This window comes from Dreissena polymorpha, chromosome 7 (assembly GCF_020536995.1).
Source record: "Dreissena polymorpha isolate Duluth1 chromosome 7, UMN_Dpol_1.0, whole genome shotgun sequence".
Taxonomy (NCBI): domain Eukaryota; kingdom Metazoa; phylum Mollusca; class Bivalvia; order Myida; family Dreissenidae; genus Dreissena; species Dreissena polymorpha.
The window spans coordinates 44,057,110-44,081,544 of record NC_068361.1 but is presented as its reverse complement, the minus strand read 5'-3'; the positions used below and the strand labels follow the sequence as shown (position 1 = coordinate 44,081,544).

The 24,435-nt window shown below is 33.7% G+C and overlaps 1 protein-coding gene and 1 long non-coding RNA gene across 2 annotated transcripts; both read left to right on the top strand.

The window, feature by feature from the left end:
- The first annotated feature begins 1,969 nt into the window (after positions 1 to 1,969).
- Positions 1,970 to 5,966, top strand: LOC127837923 (uncharacterized). Its single transcript, XR_008029527.1, has 3 exons — positions 1,970 to 2,070; positions 5,496 to 5,556; positions 5,767 to 5,966. It is a non-coding gene; the product is annotated as an uncharacterized LOC127837923 (long non-coding RNA).
- A 318-nt stretch (positions 5,967 to 6,284) lies between these two features.
- LOC127839675 (complement C5-like) lies at positions 6,285 to 22,608 on the top strand. Its single transcript, XM_052368058.1, has 17 exons — positions 6,285 to 6,356; positions 7,053 to 7,190; positions 7,987 to 8,029; positions 8,400 to 8,487; positions 8,793 to 8,901; positions 9,475 to 9,708; positions 9,852 to 10,010; positions 11,071 to 11,163; positions 11,377 to 11,454; positions 12,352 to 12,540; positions 14,609 to 14,758; positions 15,543 to 15,617; positions 16,128 to 16,242; positions 21,168 to 21,312; positions 21,834 to 21,901; positions 22,223 to 22,344; positions 22,588 to 22,608. The coding sequence occupies exons 1-17, from the start codon at positions 6,303 to 6,305 to the stop codon at positions 22,606 to 22,608; spliced, it is 1,881 nt and encodes a 626-aa protein (XP_052224018.1). The 5' UTR covers positions 6,285 to 6,302.
- Positions 22,609 to 24,435: the final 1,827 nt, after the last annotated feature.

Below are 24,435 nucleotides of genomic sequence, written 5' to 3'. Positions count from 1 at the left end.
ATATACATTGGTGGATCACGTGGTACATATGAAGAATGCCCATTGGATGAATTTATTAGATATAGAATAAATGGCATTTATTTTTGGAAAGAAATGGCATTAAATGTAAAAGCAAATTGCAATACGTAAACGTTTGGATGTTTAATGTATTGGATGCAAGAGAATTATTCGGCTATTCTCGAATATATAGAACCAAACAACAGAACGAAACTGTTGTTCAAAAGTAGCAAACATTAAGTATTAATACATTTTAAAGATTACGTTATTATGTTAAACATTCAATATTTACAACATACGGAATTAACGAACAAGCATATCTACACATATTATCATTGTATTTTTTAACTATCATATGCTTATAAAACATGCGAATTTTGCCATGTTATTATCGTATAGAACATGCGTATTTTAGTATGGTATAACAGCAACGGCCAATTTACACATATAACCGTATCGAATATGCGTTTTAATACGCGTTTTTACTGTTACTATATACCATTATACTGTACTGTACTGTTATTACTGTATCCTATACGCGTATTAACATATGATATAATCGTATCGAATATTGGGTATTTTTAATGCTATATGCGAGTATCATCGCACGAACAGGCGCACCAGTCATCTGCAGCAGATCTAAAAGTAAGGCCGATGAACTGCCGTTGAAGAAGCAGCCTGGATTCAGCGCCGGGTGGAGCACAGTGCAACAGATCTTCCAGAACAGAGCCATCAATGAGAACACATGCAACACCAACGTGAGATCTTCACAACTTCATCGACTTTAAGAAAGCTTCCGACTCCATGATAGACTATGGCAGTTTCTGAGAGATTTAACATTGAAAAAGGGCTGGTGCAAATAATCAAAGAACTCCACCGAAAGCACATAGCGCAGTACGTCTCAATGGAAAGAAAGGTGTCCGCTATGGATATTTGCTCTTACCCGTCCTGATTAAATTTTCCTAGCGAAGATAATGCAGGAGACCCGCCAGGACAACCACACCTCTATCTCCATCGATGGAAAACTCCGATTTGATATGTGCTGATAACAGTGACATATGTGGCTCTAGCTGTGAAATCCCAGACATCACCAACAGATATTATGAAAGAGCATGCGCATATAGGATTGGGGTTTGCACGGAGACGCCGAAAATGATGGTGAACAGCACGAACAACACGTGTGCAGACATCACCATGAAAGGCGAGAAGCTGGAAGAAGTGACCAGCTTCAATTACTTCGTACCATAACCGCTGAGGTCCAAATTTAAGAATTTTCATGGCGACCAAGAATATTAGTGTCGTAAAAGATTTCTCCCCATCGCCTACATATAGCACAATACCAACGAGTACGTCCGTAACAAGACAGCAACACATGTTGATAAACAATAGCCCCCACATGGCGGCCGTTAAACGACGAAAACTTTATAGGTTTGGATACGCCATCAGACACGACTCTCTGTGCAATACTGCGCACCAGGACATGCTAGAGGAAGTTGCTGTCAGGCCGTCAGAAGAAGAAACGCTATGTGAAAAAGGTGAAAAAGTGGAAGTCCCTCCCCATTAATGAGTTATAATGAGCTGACCTCATCATACCTGACTGGCGGAGGATCTCTGTGTCGTCAGCCCTAATTTACCCCCCCCCCAACGACCCTTCCGGTCAAGTGAATGATGATGATATGCGCATGGAACATGCGTCGTTTTATCATGTACATATGTTTTCCAATTTAAATTTATTTATCAGGGAAATGAAAAGGTTTTCTTTGTTAATATTCAGCTTTCATTCGGGGAATATGTGTACAACTTTTGCCTGACGCAAGAGTAATTCCATTAGAGAATCTGCCACTTTGCATACGTGGTGACGTGAACTTTTGAAATAATGGTTCCCGACTAAATTCTTCATTATTTGTGTACATTTAAAATGTCTAACTACGATACAATAACGATGTTGATAACATTATGTTTCATTTTGTCAGGAACTACCACTATGTCCTGGCGCCAAACGTGATACGACTTGAAAACCAGGAAACTCTGCTAGTTGGCATTCTAGGTGGTGGAAGGAATGAGATTGTAACAGTATGTTTTCATTTGCCAGAAAATATAGTGTGAAACTCAATTTTGAATTCATGACTCCATTGCATATGGCCTCAATGATGCCACTTTTATGCTGCGTTTACATTATGTTCCCGGCAGCCACGGCAGTCCCGTTTGTCCGAAACGTACCGCGCCGTGTGACTGTTGCATTTTTTGACCTTTAATACAAGGTTTGCTAGGTTATGCAAGGTTTCCTCACGGTTTATCAAGGTATCCGTGACGGCCTTTCGACGGTGCGCTAAGTTTTCATCTACGGTCTGTCACGGATGTATACATGTTGTTTCAAGGTACGATGCGTTCTGTTAAGTTTCCGCACGTAATTTGCGGTTGTCATGCAGGTCTGATACGTTGTACACGTTGGTCATTCATTTGTCACGTTCTGTTAAGGTACCGTGCGGATCAAAGGTGGACATCTAAGAGGTTTGGGGCACGATTGTGCCCCCGGTATAAAAGAAAACTCTCAAGCAACAGTATTTATTATAACAAAATAATTCCAGTGACATGGATGTCAACGACGAGGATGATTTTGTGTTTGCCTGATAATTTGCAGCATTAATAAATCTTTGCGTTGTAAAGAGCTGAAAGAAGCACAAAAGTCCGGGAAAAGACGAAGAATTATGCCAAGGTCCTTGAGGGTTCATGGTGGCATTATACTGATCTAGTGTTCAGACTGAAATGAAAGTTTCCTGAATAGCACGGCGTTTATATAATCAGCTTCAGACCGCGCTAATCGTGTCAGACCGTACAACAACTCAACTGGCCGTAACGCATATGCCTGCAAAAGGCAACACACCGTAACGAGTCGGAATAAACACGTAGCAAAACGGCTGTCAATTATCCTAGCTTGCCGTGTTAATCTTGACAAAACGTAACAAAACGTGACAAAACTTGATAGAAACTTAAAATTTCGGGCAATTAATAGGATTTCCGTCAAAGTACGGACCCTTTTTGGGTTCTGTTACGGCCTGCTACGTACTTTTTTTTGCGTTTAAAAATTTCTATCACGTTTCTCATTTCCGCCGTGGCTGCCGTGGCAATTTTTTGACAATTTAAAATTTTGACACGGCAACAACGGAAGCCCCGTTGTGTCACGTTTGGCTATCCCGCTTCCCTTCGTTGCCTCACGTGATTGCCCTGGTCGCCGGGAGTGTAAACTCAGCATAATTAGGTACGGAGTGCGGGTTTTTTGTTCATATCCGGTATTTAGATCAGCTGCACAGGATTTGCTCATGGTGAACTTATGATATTTCATGGCAGTGTATTGACGCTCTTTCCATTAAATGAAGAAATTGTTTATCTGTTATCAATAATTGAATTTCAATTATAATATAAAACTTATTATTGAAAATAGACATGATCCATGTAAACTAAGTTTAATTGTTATGAAACTGATGCTCATGATTGAGAAAAAAAGCATACGTAGTGATCAATGATGATCATGAATGTTGATGCTTATGATGAAGATTATTATTATATTTCTTAAGATATTGATGTGATGATGATAAAAACGACTGCTACTGCTGTTATTGCTGTTGTTGTTGTTGTTGTTTTTATGTTGCTTTTGTTGCTTCTGTTGCTGCTGTTGCTAATGATGATGATGATGCTGATTATGATGATGATAATGATGATAATGATGATGATGATGATGATGATGATGATGATGATGATGATGATGATGATGATGATGATGATGATGATGATGATGATGATGATGATGATGATGATGATGAAGATGATGATGATGATGATGATGATGATGATGATGATGATGATGATGATGATGATGATGATGATGATGATGATGATGATGATGATGATGATGAAGATGATGATGATTGATGATGATGATGATGATGATGATGATGATGATGATGATGATGATGATGATGATGATGATGATGATGATGATGATGATGATGATGATGATGATGATGATGATGATTGTGATGATTGTGATGATGATGATAGTGAATTGATTGTTATTTAAAAGAGCTAAAAAGTTATATAAGTGGAAATCACATATATTTTTTATACCGCAAGACTCAACGATTATATAATTGGAATGTAAAATCGCATAGTGGTTACATAATTTATACATATTCATGAATTGAATACGCTTATGTTGTTGGTCATATAGAATACTAGTATTATGCATACACATCCGAACTAATCTACCGGATAGTTTAAAAATTGATTAGCTGCTTGTATATCCATTATCAGGAATTTGAAGTGTCGAATGCCAGGTAATGTTATCATGTCAACAAGAAAGGATTTATCTGATAAATTTTAATACATTTTTCAACTAATCGTGTCTCGAAAAGTGATAATTCCGTTTCTACGTCGTATGTTAAAGGGATTTCTTGTTCACATATTTATATTTTTTTCAACATATCCTTAATCATTTCGCTGAACAGCTGTAATATTTGAAATAGTTTTAAATAATTTGAAAACAATCATATTAAATATATATATGTTACATGTTATTTTGTAACTTTATTTATTGAATATATGGAGCAATTTATTTCATTTCTTACCATGTTCTTTTACAATCATTATTATGATTGTTCCATGTGCACACGTAATATAACATTAAACGCATTTTTAAAATCTTTAGACAGAAGTAGGTTCGGTTAAATGATGTCGAAATAATTTCCTGACGTCGCGTCTATAAATACTTCTAACAAAAGTTAAATCAAATATGTTCTGGTGAAATAATGATTTAAAATGATCCGACTTAAATGGTCTTAACTTGCTCACATATTTCGCTGTTCACCAAAGTTCGCTTATGAAAGGAATTTATGAAAATATGGTAGTTTTGTCAGATATTAATTCCACTTCATGGCTCTTGAATTGTTTATTTATGTTATTCCTCTTTATTTTTCTGCCTTACGTCCCGCCAAACATTTTTTTGATCATACGCTGACATATAGAAACGTAACCCGTGAATCTGTGCGGTGTTATCAGATGCATTTTAGCGTGCTGATTAAATGTTGGCACATGGCCTGCTAGATAGATTCAATCTGCCATCGTAGTTTTGTTTGAACGTTTTTGTGCCCTGTTGCTCATAACTTTAACGATCAGTTCAGGAAACTTTCTTTTCAGCTAAGACCCGAATATGATAAATGTAAAAAGGAATAATATTATTAAATATGTTCAAATTATTATAGCATACATTTTTTTTAATTAACACATACATTAAAAGGTGGGCAATTAAGTCACATAAATAACTTGATCCAAACATTAATGGCTGTTACGTTGACTTGCCGTTAAAGTTTGAGTACCCGGACGCTGGTCGTTGTTGAGAACTTCGTAATGAGTAGTTGCCTTGTAATTTAGAAGTGGTATTTTAGAAGCATCTTCAGTTCTATTTTATCCGTAACATGAACATAAATGATTTTTTATAACAGGTATACTTTGAATATCTGAACAAGACAATCTCCAAAACATTAACAACCATTACAGATGCAGGTAAGATTGTGTGAGGACCTTGTAATTTCATATAACTTGTTCTTCTTTTAATAAGTTTACTTATGCACTTTTATTAGTTTTACTTTTTTATACATATTGTGAATGTAAGTATATCACCCACAACGTTTCATTTGTCTTGTAATTCAAACAGCAAATAAAGAACACATGTATGAAAAGCTCACCATTACAATTATGTTTTTTCCTTAAAAGCCCATCCAGTCGAAGTGACGATCAAGGTCACTGAAGATGACCTTTTTAAAGACATCGACACCAGTCCAAGTTTTAGGGACAAACCGAAATCTATAACTATTGTCTGTGAAGGACCACACGGGAAGCAGGTCCGAGATATCTCTCTTAGTTACACACCAGGATACCTGATCGTACAGACGGACAAACCTATGTACCACCCGGAGCAGACAGGTTGTCGCATTGCAATGCATGACAACTTGTTGAAATGTAATAATGCGAAATGTTTAAAATGCGCTACGTAATCTCAAGCACATATAAACATTGATGTGTAACTAAAGGATGTACTTGGATCGTAAGACGATGTGTATCATTTCTCTTCTGTTAATGATCCTGAAGTTTCTATAGTCTTTTCATTACCATTTTATGGTCTATGACATAAACATATATTTTGTCTGCATAAGTATTATGCAGTATAACACATAGTTATTAATGTTGCTTTTGAAAACTTGTATTTATTGGTAAGCTGTATGTTTACAGTAAATGTTCGTGTTCTTGCAATGGACGAATCTATGAAGCCAATCAAGGACAAACAGCTGAAAATTGACCTGATTGTAAGTACTTAATTATTAACTATTAAGTAAAGAAAATCTTACATTAACTCCTCTTTATCAATTTGTCTTGTAGTTAGTTTTAAACATTGACCATTTAATGCTTGTGATAGTTCAGGCAAACCTTGATTATCCATTCTCAAAATAAAATAATTGTTTGCCAATTGTAATCGATTGCTTACTGTTTATATCAATGGCCGTACCATATTTAAGTATTATATTATATATTTATACTGAACGCATCGGCATCACATGTGTCGAAATAGTATGCATATGTATTTTGAACCATTAAAATGAATAATCTATTTGTATTTCGTTACGTCAATATTGAAGGTTGAACTATGAGGCCATATTTTAAAAAATACATCAGTTGTCAAATTATGCGCTGTTACTAGCTGTATATTTTCAATATTTTAAATGATTTCGAAATTATTTTACAAATAATAATAATCCATATAAAATTCAGTATCAAGCTCTGGTCGATAAGGCGAATTGAAAATAACTACTGATAACGTGTAAATAAATATGTTAGAATAATATTGCAACCTGAGGTTTGGGGGCTACCATTCATTTTCATTTTGTTCTAGTTGTTCTAGTTAAAGGAATAAAACGTATTTTGCTTGTAGAGCATACATATTCAGAAAACAAACTATTTGTTCACTCTCTTCAGTAACTTGACTCTGTGACGCACCTTTGTAGAGTCCCACAGGCCAGACTGTAGGGAGGGCTACTTTTGATCCTGGGAAGAGTAATAATGGTTTCTACAGGGGAAAGTTTCAGCTTCCGCCACTTACGGATTCAGGAACATGGACTATCAAAGCTAAACTTGGTGGAAAGGTAAATATTGGAACATGACGTGAAAACTTGAGTGTTCTGGGTTGTCTTTTGTTCGATCATCATCATCATCATTATCATCATCATCATTCATCATCATCATCATCATCATCATCATCATCATCATCATCATCATCATCATCATCATCATCATCATCATCATCATCATCATCATCATCATCATCATCATCATCATCATCATTATCATCATCATCATCATCATCATCATCATCATCATCATCATCATCATCATCATCATCATCATCATCATCATCATCATCATCATCATTATCATCATCATCATAACCAGTTTGATAATCATTGTTAATCTAACCAAGTTTCTTACCTTATAAACAATTAAGGAAATATGCATTTGACACGGGTGTTTGTATTTGTCGGACTTTTCAATACATTTATGTGAAAACTTTTCTTCTTTCGCTCAAATGTCTTTAATGAGCAACGTTTAATGACCTCCATGGCACGGTTCAGTGCTTCGGCAAACGTGGAAACATTCTTCACCACCACTTAAATCGAATCGTGTTATGGTCCCGTCTGACAAGAACTAGTAACAACAATCATGTATGCCAAGACGGACGGGAAACCAAGCATTTTTCCCGCTTAACCATTACCGTACTCAATGACTCCCTCTCTCTCTCTGTCTGTCTCTCTCTTTCTCTGTCTCTCTCTCTCTCTGTCTCTCTCTCTCTCTGTCTCTATCTCTCTCTCTCTCTCTCTGTCTGTCTGTCTGTCTCTCTCCCTCATGATGTTTTATCGCGCACAATTCGTTTGATATTTTTAGTTGGAGACGTATGCCATTGCTCCTATTGAAGTGCGCGAATTTGGTAAGTGGAAGTATGAAAACCATTACCAACGAGCCGTTGGAGAACGAAAATTATCACAAGTATGAAAAAATCGTATAAAATGTATTGTAAAATCGTTCTCATAAATGATGTAAGCAGTTGTTGAACACGTATTTTACGATGTGTACTGTGCATATATTAACACGTGTCTATTTTACAAAGCAATAGAACAGACGTTCGCCAATTGATAATCTCAAATATCAATTGCCACCGATCGATAGGCAATATGGGGTGCATATTAACCATTATAAATGGTAATACGTTAACTTAAGTCTTCAAAAAGCAATTCAAGAAACTTTGTGATCGCAAGCTTTTTTACTGTGGCAATTTCGATCGTTTACCTGTTTTTCAGTTCTCCCTACCTTCGGGGTAGAGATTTCAACTCGACGGGATTACATATTGCCAAATGAGACTAATATGGATGTTACAGTATCAGCCAAGTTAGTTGTTAGCTTCATTGCTGAAAAATTTGAATTCGACTTGTTTTAGATAGCCCAGAAACTGAACGCATCGTTAACATTCAATAAGATATATGTTTTTCTTCTTTCCATTGTTCTCATGTTATAACAATCGAATAAATATATGGTGAACATTAATAAACCGTAGTTCTTCTTCAGCAGTTTAGTAATTGACTTCGCGTTTACATTATTTTTCCGTGCTGTCTTCAAACTAGACATTCTTTCTCCGCTTACAAACACCTCTGCATTGCATTATAAATCCGGTAATTCATTTCCAACATGCACAGATACTTCTACGGCAAGGCTGTTGAGGGCATTGCAGGACTCGACATTAACGTCCGGAAGGAGGGGGGAGTGTCGGACCCGGAACGCGTTGTAACCATGGGGAGACATTCGGTATAGCGTCTGCATCGGCATTAAATACAGCTGTATTGTTTATTTCCTTGCTTAAAGTATGCCTGGCAGTTTTGGTTATTTGGCTTACCTCAAACGGTTTGAATTTTCGACGTGTAAGAATTAAACCTGTTTAGTCCGAGTTGTTTAAAAACAACATTTGTTTTGCTAACACTAGTAAACGAAAATGGTTATTGTTTAAATCTAACAAAAACAAGATAAAAAGACCAATGGTAATAATTATCAAATGTTTAAACGTGGTGTTAGAATCCACATGCTAAATGTATGAACATGAATGTGTGTTGCGCTATATGCTTTATAAATAGTACTTTATGAACAAATGAAAGGGGATACTTTTTATTCTTTTAAAAATAAAAATATACCAAGAATTGTAATACCTCGGCACTTGAATATAAGCCTTAGTCTTATAGAAAAAGAAGTTCTTGTTTTTATTGTATAAATGCCAACTGTTGATTTATATACAAAACACACATACATTAATGATCGTATGTCTAAATATTTTTTGATAATTTTGTTTATTTTTCATGTATATAGGTATTTCTTGTTTCCATTTAGCTGAAAGATGGAAATGCATTCTTTGTGGTCAATATAACGAAGATAGTGCAAGGTTTAGGAGGACAGTTTCCTGCAGACGCCGTGTTAGAGTTGTCTTCAAGGGTATATGAATCTGCAACAGGCAAGGAGGAGTCGCGAGTTGATGATTCCTTGATGTTTGTCGAGTGTCCTTTCAAGTTTGACTTTTCGCGTTCGAAGACTACTTACCGGAAAGGCATCGCACACTACATGCAGGTGAGTGTGCATGTATGGATAGGTGTTATACATTTGTTTCGTGTGTTTTTAACATACGCATAACGTGGTGTTGGTTTTGTATTGGAACATTTGTGAAATGATCAGATGGGTTAAAATATAATAAAAGAAGTTTAAATCTTCAGATAAACATGCTATATGCAAACGGTAAACCGGCCCATCGAGAGGTGTTTCATCTAACGATCGACGGAGGCACTCCACAAGAACATCGGTCGAACTACGATGGCCATTATGTGGCTCGTATCCCAGCTGCAAACCAGAACTTTATGAGCAGGATAATACAGGTATATCCGTATAAATTTAATATATGAGTTTTAATTTAATATATGAAAGCTTTAAACAGTCAATCTCAGTTTCGTGTCTATAAAACAGTGGCAATATCAGTATCTCAATTCAAACTAATATTTTCTAAGCGTATTATACACATAGTATTTGTTTTTGTAGTGTTGTACGTTTAATGGGTCGATACAACTTTAACCATAACAGTTTTTGAATGGTATAAATGGCTGTCCGTGAAATTAATTGGTATACTATTGTCAGTGTATTTTGTAAAATGAGAATTAAATAATGAAATGATTTTTTTTTCATTGTGATGGTCGAATACAAAAATATTGCTCAAAATTCAGTGAAAACCATTAGTTCAAACAAGATTTTAGAAATTAGTCAACATTATGCAAACAATATCATGGTATAACACAAAATGGCACATTGAATTCAAATGAAAGGTCGCAGTGACGTAGTGACGAATAGCGACCAGAATGTCGATCCCCATTCTCGGAGTTTTCTCATGTCATGGACATTCGATACTGGTTCAACCCAGCAAAGTCCAAGAAACGGTCTCGATGCACTAAATCAGATGTGTTTGCATTACCATGTATTATATTGGTTTTAGGAATATTGCCGTATATAAAATACCAGGAGCAATACTTTTTCTTATGATATATTTATGTAGATGTTTTTTGCTTCTGTTGACAAAGGTCAATGTATGTGGAAATCAAACTAAACGTTCCTATTCTTGAAAGCAACATCTTGTGTTAACAATGTTTAACTTCGTTAGAATAAATTTTCATATATTGTTGTTGTTTTTCACCTTTCATCTAGTAAAAAAATATCGAAATTTTCTCATGTTTGCTCTTTCTAAAACGTTATCAGTACTGAAATAGTTACAAAGTATATATTTAGTGTGGAAAAGGCTGAATTCTATATACGATTCTAAAATTATTTCCGTTTTATATTATTGTAATACCGTAAGGAATACAGTTATTGACTGAATTTATGGAACTTGAGGATATCTGGGAATATCCACACATTGCTCTTATGAATACATACACATTTTTACTAAAGGTTTACGCCCCTGGGTTTGAAAAATGTACAACAGGGTTGGTCCTTCAGCCATATACGGGAGACAGTCAGATTGTCGTCGATAAAGTAGACATGGTACGTTTGTCCAATAAGAATTCTAATCATTTACGCTAGTGTGAGGATTGCATTACTCGTATGTAACGCTTGTTGTTTTTATTGTTTATTTGTTATTCGAAAACACACTTAACCAGTGTCAATAATTAGTTATTTACAAATTAGGAATTATGTTGTGAATCTATCAAGAAAGTATATAGAGTAAAGTATATGCTCATCGATTGATTCCGTTAGGAAGGCACCTCGTTCATTTGGGCCAACACAACCATCAACATGAATCAAGCGGCTCAATACACAGGCATACTAATGCTGGTTTGTATGTTCATTGTTATCTTTTTCTCGACTGGTTAATGATACTGAAATATTGTATTTATTAATATTTGAACCTGAAAATAAGTTTAACCTCGAAAGCTATGTTTGCAGTTACTTTATCAATGTGGTGAGCACAACATTATTTATTGACATTTGTTTTCGTCATCTGCTTTTGTACTTTGCGTATCATATGGCAATTTACTTGCCTAAAGCAAAATTATCGCGAATGGGACATTATCAATCATCAGCCGTATGTTATGTTACATAATTGACTTAACGATTATAATTATTCAAATAAATGTATGTAAACACATGTATAAAAGCACTTTATTAAAATTAAAATCCATATATTACGAAAGACAATAAATCGTCACTTTGATTATAAATATATTTTACTGCAACCTGCATGAAAACTTTAACATCGCATTTAACATTAATTCAATACTTCGCTATAAATAAAGGTACTTTTACCAGGATTAATATATTTATTTTATATTATGTACATACAGTTATACAAATTTCACCCTAATAAAATTTTATATAATAGATATGCTTAAATACAAAAGTTTTTTATTCATCCTTTCTTAATAAAATTTACGTGGCACATTTTGAGTCTCATATATGCCTCTGAAACAAGTATGTACATTCTAACTGTAGATAACAGTTTAACATTAATTCAATACTACGCTATTAATAAAGGTACTTTTTACCAGGATTAATATATTTATTTTATATTATGTACATACAGTTATTCAAATTGCACCCTTATAAAATTTTATATAATAGATATGCTTAAATACAAAAGTTTTTTAATTCATCCTTTCTTAATAAAAGTTACGCGGCACATTTTGAGTCTCATTTATGCCTCTGAAACAAGTATTTACCTTCTAACTGTAGATAACAGCTCGTGGTAGGATTGTAGAGACACGGTACTTTCCACCTTCCATAGATCAAACTTTCCAGTTGGAACAGGATGTTTTGGACAAGGTGTCACCCGTTGGCCGAGTGTTTGCCTTTTATGTGCACAACGCACAATTAGTAGCAGACTCGTCTATTTTTCATGTAGATGCAAAATGCCGAGAAAAGGTGAGAAAGTTTGTAAACTCAAATGCGCCAAAATCAATTTTGTTCACAGAACATATGCAAGTTTGTATGCAACATAATCCGATTCGAAAATATGATGAAGTATGTCCTCAAAATTGTTAGTGAAATAATAATTTTATGAATTAAACATATGCAATTAACATGCATACTTAATGCTTTTGCAATTCAAAAGATAAATTAGAAGAAAACGATCTTAGTATAGAAAATCCAAATCGATACCTTGGATCAATTACGACTATTCATAAGCAATGGAAGTAGTAAACCCTAATACCATCTTGCGAATTCTGGCACTGGAACGATAACTTTTTCGACTGGATTCGTGTTCATTTTTATTTGATTACAAATACACTTCTCTTCTCATAATTACAAGAACTAAAATTGATGGAGTTTTATTTTTAATTCAATTTTTTAAATGATCGATTTGTGGCCATCTTGGAAACAGTTTGAAATTTGTTAAATCGTGTTCGCGTTTCTCTTGATTTGGAATTTTAATGAGTATCCTTGTGTGAAATATTTTTCAAACGAGATTAAGCCGACTATCTTAGCTTTCGCCAATATGGGTACTCAACTATCGAGACACCTTTCTATTGTTCGACATATACTCACTTAACTTAATCGACTTCATCTTGATGATGAGTAACAGTTTGTAAAAAATGTAAATAAATAAAAAGGGTAGGTTCTTAAAAACTCTTTACAACCGTGTACTTTTATTTCAGCTGCTTATTTAATACGCGTTCGATATTGATAAAACAAATTTCACTAAATATTTAGAAAGTGCGTCAATATTTTGAAAGTGCGGGATATTTTGTCGATACAGTTAATCATATCCGGCTATCACAGATGAACATGATACGTACTTCGAACCACTTCATTAGTTATAGTTCAATCGACAAGCATTTTTTTCCGCGTATGAACAGCCTGGCTACATGTACATTTAAGGTAATAGTTATAACTAGCACCGTTTTTTGTGGCAAAGCGATATGGGTTCCTTCAAACTTTACTTCAATAATATTTTAATTAACGAAAGGTTTACCCGTATGAACATACTTGTTGTATTTACATTAAAGGCTAGAGTAATAACTCGCATCATTTTGTTAGGCAAAATGGTTTATATGGACTATTTTATCTAATCTGTCACGTCATATGTAAGCATTAACTTGTGGTGCCTTTTATTGAGGGCATTTACTTTGAGACGTAAGTGTCTTACCTAGAGATCAAGGTAGCGCACTCGAATTGATTTTCCGCGATTTCTTCAAAGATCGAGGAGCCTTTTTGCCTTTTTAGTAATGGATATCTAATTTAAGCAGATACTAATGTGAAGTTGTCTTAGCCGACTGGTTAAGGCGATAGCTTAGAAATCTTTTGGGTTCTTCCCGCGCAGGTTCGAATCCTGCCGACAACGCATACTTTTTGCGACGCGTTTTTTTTCTTTTCTAACGTTATTTGATTAAATATAGCATATAAGCTATGTTTATTGTTAAATATGTTGCAATTTATATCACATTCTTCAATTTTAAAAATTAAAAAAACGTTATGGCTAAATTGGGTGATACTATTTTGAATTTTATGACACTTTTTAACCAACCCACTTTCTACTTGGCTTAAACCACTTACATTTCATGGCACTCTTCCATAGATAACAAGTAATAAAAATAAATGTCTGTAAAATAATACTTATTTCATCATGTTTAAACTTTAAACACCTTTACTGCATCTGTACACACCAACTGCATGCCGATATTTGGAACTCTGGATGAATTATGGAACTTTCATATACTCATGGGGTTCGAATAAACTGGACAAAAGCCGAGCGTGGGGGCGGTTTTGAAAAAAATCAGTATATTGTTTTTTAAAGCATGGACAGCCTACCTAAAATTTGCATGTAGTTCAGTGAAATGATGCTGATTAAGAAAATAATACATTAGGTTATATTTGGAAAGGTGCCCATTACGGGTGTGCTATCTTAAATCCGAAGAATGCTGCATTGTTGAAATTAGTAAACTTCCATCAAACTTTAAATAGTTACTATATTTATGTTCTGGCAATACAGATGGAGCTCCATCTTGAACATCGCAATGTGTGGCCAAGTACAACATCCAAACTAACAGTCACCGGTCCATCCGGAATGTGGGTAGGATTCAACGTCATCGATAAAGCAATGCTGCAGTTGAACAACAAAAACGTTCTTATGGAAAATAAGGTAATGATTCGCAAAATAATGTATTCTGGGTTGAAATACATATTTGTTAATTAAACATATTAGCCTCTCAGGGTACAGATGGAATTTTGTGAAGCTTATCATCGATTTTACTGTATTGTGTTAGTTAAGTCATTTTCGCTGAAAAGGTGTCCTCGTGGGCATTTGTTTTCATTTACACGCGTACATTGTGTACATTCTATCCTTCATTTATTGCAACAGGTGAGCTTCTTAAATTGCGCAAAAGTACTAATTGCAACAAATATGAAAACGCGCATGCAAGCATTGTTGAACTAAAGAAATACAATTAAATATCGATCGTATAAGACTGATAGACATATTGTATTTAATAATAATTATTATAATAATAATAATTATAATATAATGTGAATAGTTGTGAATATTTAGACATTATTTTATTACTTCGCTTACTGTAATCATCGTGTATTCTCATTAGTTAAAAATTGGCGTATGTTTCCATTAGCCTAGAGGTCAGACGAATGCGGTGACGTCACATTTCTAGAAAGAACATGTCTGTCCTTAAGGTAGTGCTTATTGATTTGGAGCTGGATATAATGCACTAAGCACTCGTTAATCAAATTTCATTACCTGCAGCTGTATTCTATAGGTTTGCGTTATTGAAAATTCATTGAAGTCAGTAAATAAAAACTACAAAAAATATATAGTGTAAGGGGGCAAAATGCTATTTTCGTGGTATCTTTAACAATATTCGTATAGCATCTGCATATTAGATCAATCATTTAAATCACAAACATCGTGTTCATAGATTTTCAATGAAATGGAAGCTCACGACCTCGGTTGTGGTGCTGGGGGAAGAACGAACAGCGAAGAAATATTCAAGGTAAACATAAACTTATTTTGTATAACATTATTATACAACAACTATAAATAATGAATAAGATTTTTCTTGAACTGAACCTATAGCTGGAAAGGGTAGCGTTTTGTTGATCATCTTTAAATACACCTAGTATGTTTACTTCCCAAAACACTGAGTCGATATAATCTAAATGGGGTCTTAAATGTTTTAGATCCCAAATAAACACATTTTAACTTCAGACAATAAATGCATATACTAGTAAAGGTACTGAACGTGTTTATTTGACCATTTCTCCCATGTTCGTTTAACATAGTTTTATGCGTGTTTGATTATATGTTTTTAGTTTGCATTTATATTGGTTGATAAAATACTCTAAAATATTTATCAACGAATGTTCCATCTGATCACAATATTGATAAAAGCATCAAAAGAGAATCTTTAAGGAAATATAAGATCTCCTTTTTCCCCATTTGGGAATTTTCTCTCATAATATCCGGAAATACCGGATAATATCCGGTTGGTTTTCTTTTCCAGAACGCGGGTCTGACAATTCTAACAAACGCTAATGTGAACGATGAACGCATCCATAAAGAGACGATTGAATGTGTCGCAATGAACCGAAAACGACGCGATGTGAATGGGGATAAAGGTAAATGGATACTAACATAGTGTTTATCTTTATATATAGTTATATATGATAATATAATACTAGATTATTGGCATGTGACAAACAGGACTCCCAAGTGTCATCCCTTTTCCCCACCACGATTTGTCGCGACCGCGAAACCGCGATCTATCACGGACATGTATTACAACTAAATCGGATATTGACTGACGCATTTTTCCAAAATAAGAAATTGGCGAATTTAAGTGCTGACGAATAATTCTTTTTTAATGACGAAAAATTGTGCTGATAAAAATAAATGGTTTTACAGTATGCACTGTAGTTCAAAGGCCATTTTCTGAACATCAGATTTTGTCTTAAATAACTGAAATTCATAAATTTATTGTAGAATATTCAATGTTTAAACCAATAAATGTGAAGATATGTTTTTTTTAATTCTCTTCATATTGAGCATTTTTGTTTAAAAAACTTGTATGGGGATATCTTTCATACATTCTTTGAAAAAAATTGAAACGTATTTGTTTTTATTTTTTATATATTTTATCATAAAAGCTACTTTTTTACACGTGAGTGAGTATAAAATGTCTGAATAATACATTGCATTTGTACAAACACCACACAACCAAATCGATCGACACTTGTCTTTCAAATGCAAGAACTGGAACATGTTTAAAGCATCATTATACAGAACTTTTTTATAAATTCATTGGAGAAAAATGGTTTGTTATTTTCAAAATATTAGTCTACTTTAACATTCAGAAAAGTATATTTAGAAGCAGTTTATGAACTATTTATAGTATTTAAATTTTTGGCTCTTTCTGATTTCTGTATCTGTTTATGTTTTGCATGCTTTTTCAAAAGATGTTAAACGGTAGTTAAAAAGCTATATCTCGAAAACTAAACGATTACATCTGCTTAACAATGGAATAGAGTCCAGGTACAAATGGTGTACAAGAATATAATATAATTTGAAAGGTTCTAGAAATTGAGTATGATGAGATTAATAACTAAACATTGGAGATTACCAATAAAATGACATCACTTGATTTCTTGTTCTTGCATCGACGTTTTTGAAATGGTGTGTCATTTCAATCGTTTTGTTTTGTGCATATTTACATATTGTGTGATTTTATTTTTTGTATAAATGCGTTGAGTGTTTCATGCGATAGCTCGTCCGCCGTGTTTGCCATTCACATAAATCTGTAATGCGCTAGACATTTATTTTCCAAAACGTTATAAGAGCAAATTACTGCAAATTTGTAAAACAAGAAAGAAATAGTTTGTTATTTCATATAAAGAGCACAACATTTGATATTGTTTGGAAATAATATTATGCACCTCAGTTTCCGATCGAAGTGTTGTAACATGCTTATAAAAATAAAAATAAAAATAACTTAAAATTGTTACTAAGACTACATGCATATGCGTCAAAACAGCCCCTGCCTTATTCGATATAAAGGACGCTTTTTAATTGTAAAAAAGCATGCAGACCAATGACAGTATGGCCACTGGCATTGATGGTTGGCTCATCAGCATGCTAATGGGTGTCAAAGAAATAGCATAAATAAAAAAATGTATGTATATTTTTGCTGTCAAACAACGAAACTTACCAACCACTTGGCAGGAAACACATTTTGTAGTAACTTCGGGTGTCAGGATACGGTCCCACTGATATCATACAGATCAGTTGTCATAAGAATTTACAAAGCATCATTAAATACGGCAACATACCCGGAATATCTCCAGAGACAGAAAATATGTTTATTTTTATCAGGCACTCAAATGTCAAACATCAATCAATCCATCATTTCACTTACCAAACAAAACCAAAGTACCTTTGTTTAACCTGAAACGCAACTAGCAGCGTCTCTGAATCTTAAACAAAAGCATCTTTCTCATTAAGTTCCATCATCTCGAAATCCAGATGCAGTTTCGTTCCCCATCCACTTTGACTTAAAGTGGCCTATTCACGTTTTGGTAAATTGACAAAATTTAAGAAATTACTTCAGATTCGCAAATTTTCGTTTTACGTTTGATATTTGTAATGAAACAGCAATATTGAACATTTACCATGCTCTAAAATATCCATTATATGCATCCTTTGACGATTTGAAAACCTGAAAATTATAAAGCGTTGCAACACGAAATGATTGAATACTTTGGAAAGTTTTGTTGTTGTCAGTATATTTTATGAAACTACGAGGATTGGTTTTATAAAGTAAAAAATACATATTCTCATAGCATGAGCACGGATGGTCGAGTGGTCTTATCAGAAAACTCTAGGGGTAAGTGGTTCGAGCCCAGATGTAGGTTACCTATTTTTTACCTGTTTTAATTGTATTTTTGTTTTTGTTTTTTACTGGAGAATGTTAGGTCCAATGTTTAAATTTATCAATATAAAGCATTTTATGACAAACTTCAATTCATGCCAAAATCTGTGAAAAGGCCCCTTTAACACTTGAAGAGCTGTTTTTCGTGGCAACAGTTAACATTTCACACATAAACGTATGCAACGGAGATGGACAAGTTGAAAAATGTAATCACTGTTATCAATACAAATGTGCACGTTACGTTAAAATTCCGCTTAATTTAGTCATTGTGGTTTGTTGCTTCAATTGTTCACACTATTGAGCAAGTACTCTCTAATAGCGGGTACCATTAATCAATTTTATCCAAAAATAGGTTATATATGTGCTTTTTTACTTCTTATTCTGGTTTGAGCCTTTAAAACAATGCGCCCTATAATTGTTAGAAAATAAAAAATTATACATGTTATAGAAATCTCAAGATAGCTTGTTAAGATTAAAAAAAGATGTTACGGTTAAAATACATACAAAGTTGTATAATGTTTTTAAGGATTGAGTAACGAATGTCGATTTTTGGTACAAATGATTCAAATCGAAGGCATTCCATAGTTATATAATAAGTCAGTGCGCATGATAGATGAATGCTAAAGCTAAATATTTCCAAACATCATCAATGTACTTGCTTAATCTGTGTACCTTTAACAAGACTGTAAACGATTTTTTCATGTGTTTTCTTGAAGATCTTCTTTTTCACATGGGGGGCATACGTATACGGGAGCTTACCGCGTTTAAGTGAGAAAGTTGGGTTTCCTTGAAGGAAGAGAGGATATTTTCACCCGGTAAGCCCTTTTATATTTATAATTATTTTAAATGAATACGCCCTTTCGGCTCTCTGGTGTTTGTGCTTCCCACGGTTTTTGTTTCAAGATGGTAGACGTCGGAATAAAAAAGTTATTGAAGGAAAACCGTCCACAAATCTGTTGTCTCCTAACGTGGCATTCGAGAAATGGGATGTACAAATATCATTTTCTCTTATATAATTATAAATTATTCGCACCAACGCGGAATTCATTCACGAAAGTTTTTTCGCATAAAACCTTCTAACATAGGAAAGAGCTGTTTATCATTTGGAAGTCAGGTCCCAAAATGTGCTTAAAAGGAAGTTTAGTTCCAAAAAGGGGCTTAACCCGTTGTAATTCGGAATTAAATGAATTAATAGGCATATAAACGCGTCGAGATAATAATATAATCGTGATTTATGTTATATTTTACTGTAAACATGCACAAATACTGTTTATTATGAGAGAAATGATATTCGAACATCCAACATCTCGAAGGTCAAGAAATTAAACAACAAATTTGTCGACGGTTTTGTTTCAATAACTTTTTTATTCCGACGTCTACGGTATTGACACAAAAAACCGAGGGGAGCACAAACACTGTAGAGCCGAAAGGGCTTATTTATTTAAAAGAAATATAAATAATAACTGGCTTACCGGGTGAAAATATCCGCTTCTCCTAAAACACTAAAACGACGCCATCTTTGAAGTTTTGTTCCAACTTTCTCACTTAAACGCGTATACGTATGCCCCCCTGATTTTCAACTCTCTTTCATCAACAGTTTTAAGCTAGCAAAAGAAAATATGATAAAACATGATTGCAAACAATATTGTATTGTAATTTACTGTTTTATGTCATTATTATATTTTTTTATTAAATGTACATATTTTTATTACTAAATGCAAACACACACACACACACACACACACATATATATATATATATATATATATATATATATATATATATATATATATATATATATATACGTCGAATTAAAATGTAAACCATTAATTATTTTGTTTATTAAACCTTACCTTGAATAATTTTCTAATGCCAAAAATCTAACAACCATCGAGATAGGTTAATTGTAATACATAACTTTACGGGTTTTTTATGACAAAGCAAATTAAAGCTGACAATATATAGAATGAAGCAGATATATGAGAAAAATAGAGCGGAATTGTTATTTCCGCATGAAAAGGGTAACGTAATCTCAGTCTTATGTAGTTGCTTTGATTTATTTATTTTAAAAATAGATATAGAAGAACAAAAGTTTAATACACTGATAGACGGTATCACTAGGTTACACGTTCGCTTTGAAAAGAAGCCTTTTGCTACAACACATGTGGTAGAAGTAAATGTATAATTAGATAATTATACACATATTGTAAATGTAGTTTTAGTGCAGGAAATGATTTTGTTAAAATGTGTGCGTTAAAATTGTATTGTCTGTTGTTTATTTGCGAACTGGTTATAATGTGTAAATATGCACAGACGCTAGCGGATGTAATCAGGCGGTATCTCATTTGCATAATATAGTATTGTACATAAATACAATTTGACGGATGTGTGTTTTTTTCTTTATTGGTTATGCAATATTGGCATTAAATTCTGCATACTAAATATAACACATGGTCAGTGACTTTAAATATTTTGTCATATCAGACTCGTCCGGTATGGCGTGTGAAAAGGCTTTTGAAGTTTTACTTTTTTCTTCAGCCATATCAGCCTCGTCTGATATCAAATGTTATAAAAAGTCACCAACCATATATTCTCTAAAAACAAATTGTTACTTTCCAGATTTAAAGGAAGGCAGCGGCGAATCGGTCTTAAGTGGTCAAGATCATTATCAACTTGACGTCGGCATGTTAAAAAATATGGGAATAACCCAGAGAGTTCGTAAAAACTTCGAAACGTCGTTCTTTTTTGAAGAACACGTGGTTAGGTAAACTGTTCCAAAATATTGAGCAAACACATAAGTGATCATTGCATGTGTTTAGAAGATATGTTAAAAGACAACGCTTAAAAAATTAGCGGTGTCTTGTTGTTTTTACGCATGATATAAAAGTCCAGACATTATAAACTTGCTCTATTTGAAAAAGAAACTTCAAGTGCCAAATACATAGTGTTTTTTTTTATTTATGTTGATTTCAATCAACCCCATTATAGTGAGAGTGACATTCAAGATAATGCTGGATGAACTCGTGTAATTAACCTACATGCGTACTACGCTTAATATGTAATAACCGTGTTTACATCAACATTAAGTAAAAACATTCTTTGGGAATTTACATCTAACGATTGAGTACACGATGTGACTTAAATTGACGGAAAACAACTTAATAAGTTCAAAACAGTTTTAATTTACATTCATATATTGGTAGTTGGCGTTTTTGTAAAGGTAGTCAGATAAAATACAAACTTGTTGAATAGTTCATATATTAAGCAATAATATTCTGTTTTCAGTGCTCGGAGCTTTTCAACCGTTATAAAATACAGAGAATCTATAACAGAATGGTCGATTCAAGCCATAGGTAACTATTTTTAAAAAAATTGTTTTCATTTTGCATCAAATCAAGGATAATGCCAGATTGTTTATACAAAATTAATATGCTTGTTCTTGTGTCAGCATACCGTTTGTATTTGTAAAAATAAATCCGTGTGAGCTGTAAACATCATCTGGAATAATTCGTCCAAAAGTGTACTTATTGAGGAAATAGTTCATTATCATTATCACGACCTGCATGTGTACAAACTTTAAAAAGTGCGTGCAAGGTGGCTAATTGTTGCTGAATATTTAAATTCATGGTTTGTAATATAATGGTAGATATTTATGTATTTCATTTTCATTATAGGTATATCTGAAAACACTGGTGCATGCATCGCAGTGCCCAAGAAAGTCCAAGCCTTTAGACATTTTTTTATTCAAGTCGACCTGCCAAACAAAGTTACACGAAAGGAAAAGTTCAATGTCAAAGTGACAGTGTTCAATCATTTTATAATAGAACAAATTGTAAGTACTTTTAGTGTGATATGGGCATTTGAATTATGTACTATTTAAAATAAGTACAGTTAAGTATAGAAGCCTTAATTGTTACGAAATTATGCCAATATCATCTGGGTTGTTGAACTTCTTTGACAAAATGATACAAGAATAATGATACTTCATACACATTATCGGAGAGTAAATTTTATTAAAACCTGTTGGTCGTTCCGTTAGTCCTTAAATAGTTGTCTATGAATGGCATGCGACAAAGAAGTTAATAGAGTGTTCAATAAAAATAAAATAAGCAGCACTCGTAGCATCATCCTACGTTTGTAACCACATTTTTATTTTACTTATTTATTAACTATATTTATATTGATGACTGGCATTCATGAAAGCCAGCATTTAAAAGTGATTTTACACCCGATGAAAGATTTTTGAAAATGTATGCTGTAATTGATATCACTTTGTTTAGAATGTAGAATATATAAACACTCATACGCAATTTATTTGTTCATAACGATTTTCTTTCATTTAATCATGACAAGTATAGGTTCGAGTCTACCTGAAAAGCGTAAGTGGTTTGTGCTATGGCACACTACCCGGAGAACAATCACCACCGCAATTAATTACCTTGGTGAGTGACATATTACTGTTTTGTCCGTTGTGAATGCATCTTTCATCACCAATCGATTGCACCCGCCGTATAGCCGTACACTGCATTTTTATTGTGAAACACAGCGTAACTGAACATGAGCAATAATGCATCGCATGTCAAAAAACAGAGACAAATTATTAATTGCGAATACATTCTCGCATAGCATTAACACATAATTAAAATATGTTTATGTAAAGTAGTATCAAGATTTGATCTTTTAAGGCATACAAATCAAAGCTCATTTTCAATAACACTTGTGTGCGGTTATATTTAAAAAAACAAACATATCTTACTGAAGCATGTTTCTCCAGGATGTCTTTCTATATAGGAAAACTGAAAGTCCAGATATGCTATCGGGCGACAAATTCTTGTTAATATCCGGAAGTCTTTCATTTAAGGAATGCTTTAAATATGCTTTACAATACAGTATATATAAACTAGTCAAAACTGTAACACAAACAATAATTAATGTTTGGGTAATTGCTAGGGAACGTGGTCAGTGCAAAGCAAGAGAGAGTGTAAACCTGTTAAATCGTCCGCTATCCTCATACTAAGCCAATAAATAATCACTTGCTACACTTAAAATTAGTGAAATGTATAATAACACAATCTGACTTTAAGCCTCCGGACAACGCAAGGACTCTTAAGTTTCCCATTATGCCATTGGAAGCGGGAACTTATCTAATAACTGTGTCGGCAGTTGCTACGAACGAACACTACCCTGACGTAGACATTGTGGAAAAACAACTAGTTGTTGTGGTAGGATTTCTTATATAAATAATATATTATACAGATTTAACCTTTTTATTTACGCCACATCGTAGGTTAGTAGATTGTTCGATAACATAAAGATGTGTGTTTATTAAAGTATTTGAAAACACTTCTAGAATATTGTAATGCGGGTTAAATGTTAACAGCCACATTATGTAAAATGATAAATGACATGTGGGAAGTTTCTAGTGAAGAATATTTGTAGTGATATAGATATCGACTTGGACACAAACCTTCAACTATCAAGTTTACAATGCTGCATATTTCTGCTCAGTAACATGTTATAACAATCGGCATTGAGCAGTCAACTCACATGATTATCACGAAACTGGCTGTCAAGTTAAATTTGCATTTTTGTTGTACTTGCAAAATAATTTGTTTGCACACAAACCTTTCTCCAGAGATTTAAAAAAGTATAAACGATGCCAAATTCTACTTAATAGCAGCTGACAGCTATGGGTGTCGGTTAGTGGTCCACCATTAGGAGCCCAGTTATATTTAAATTAAATATTCAGATTGATATATACGTGCTGCGTGCAAATTGTTCCATAATATTCCTTTGCAATTATTAATAAGAATTTTTAGTACAAAAAGGGACAGAGTTCTAGCAAATTTATTCAAACCTTAAGACCCCGACAAATTGTTAGATGTAC

Coding starts and splice junctions, on each gene's coding strand:
- LOC127839675 (XM_052368058.1), top strand. CDS start 6,303: ATGGACGAATCTATGAAGCCAATCAAGGACAAACAGCTGAAAATTGAC. Junction 6,357..7,052: donor AGCTGAAAATTGACCTGATT/GTAAGTACTTAA, acceptor GCACCTTTGTAG/AGTCCCACAGGCCAGACTGT. Junction 11,164..11,376: donor TCGTCGATAAAGTAGACATG/GTACGTTTGTCC, acceptor TGATTCCGTTAG/GAAGGCACCTCGTTCATTTG.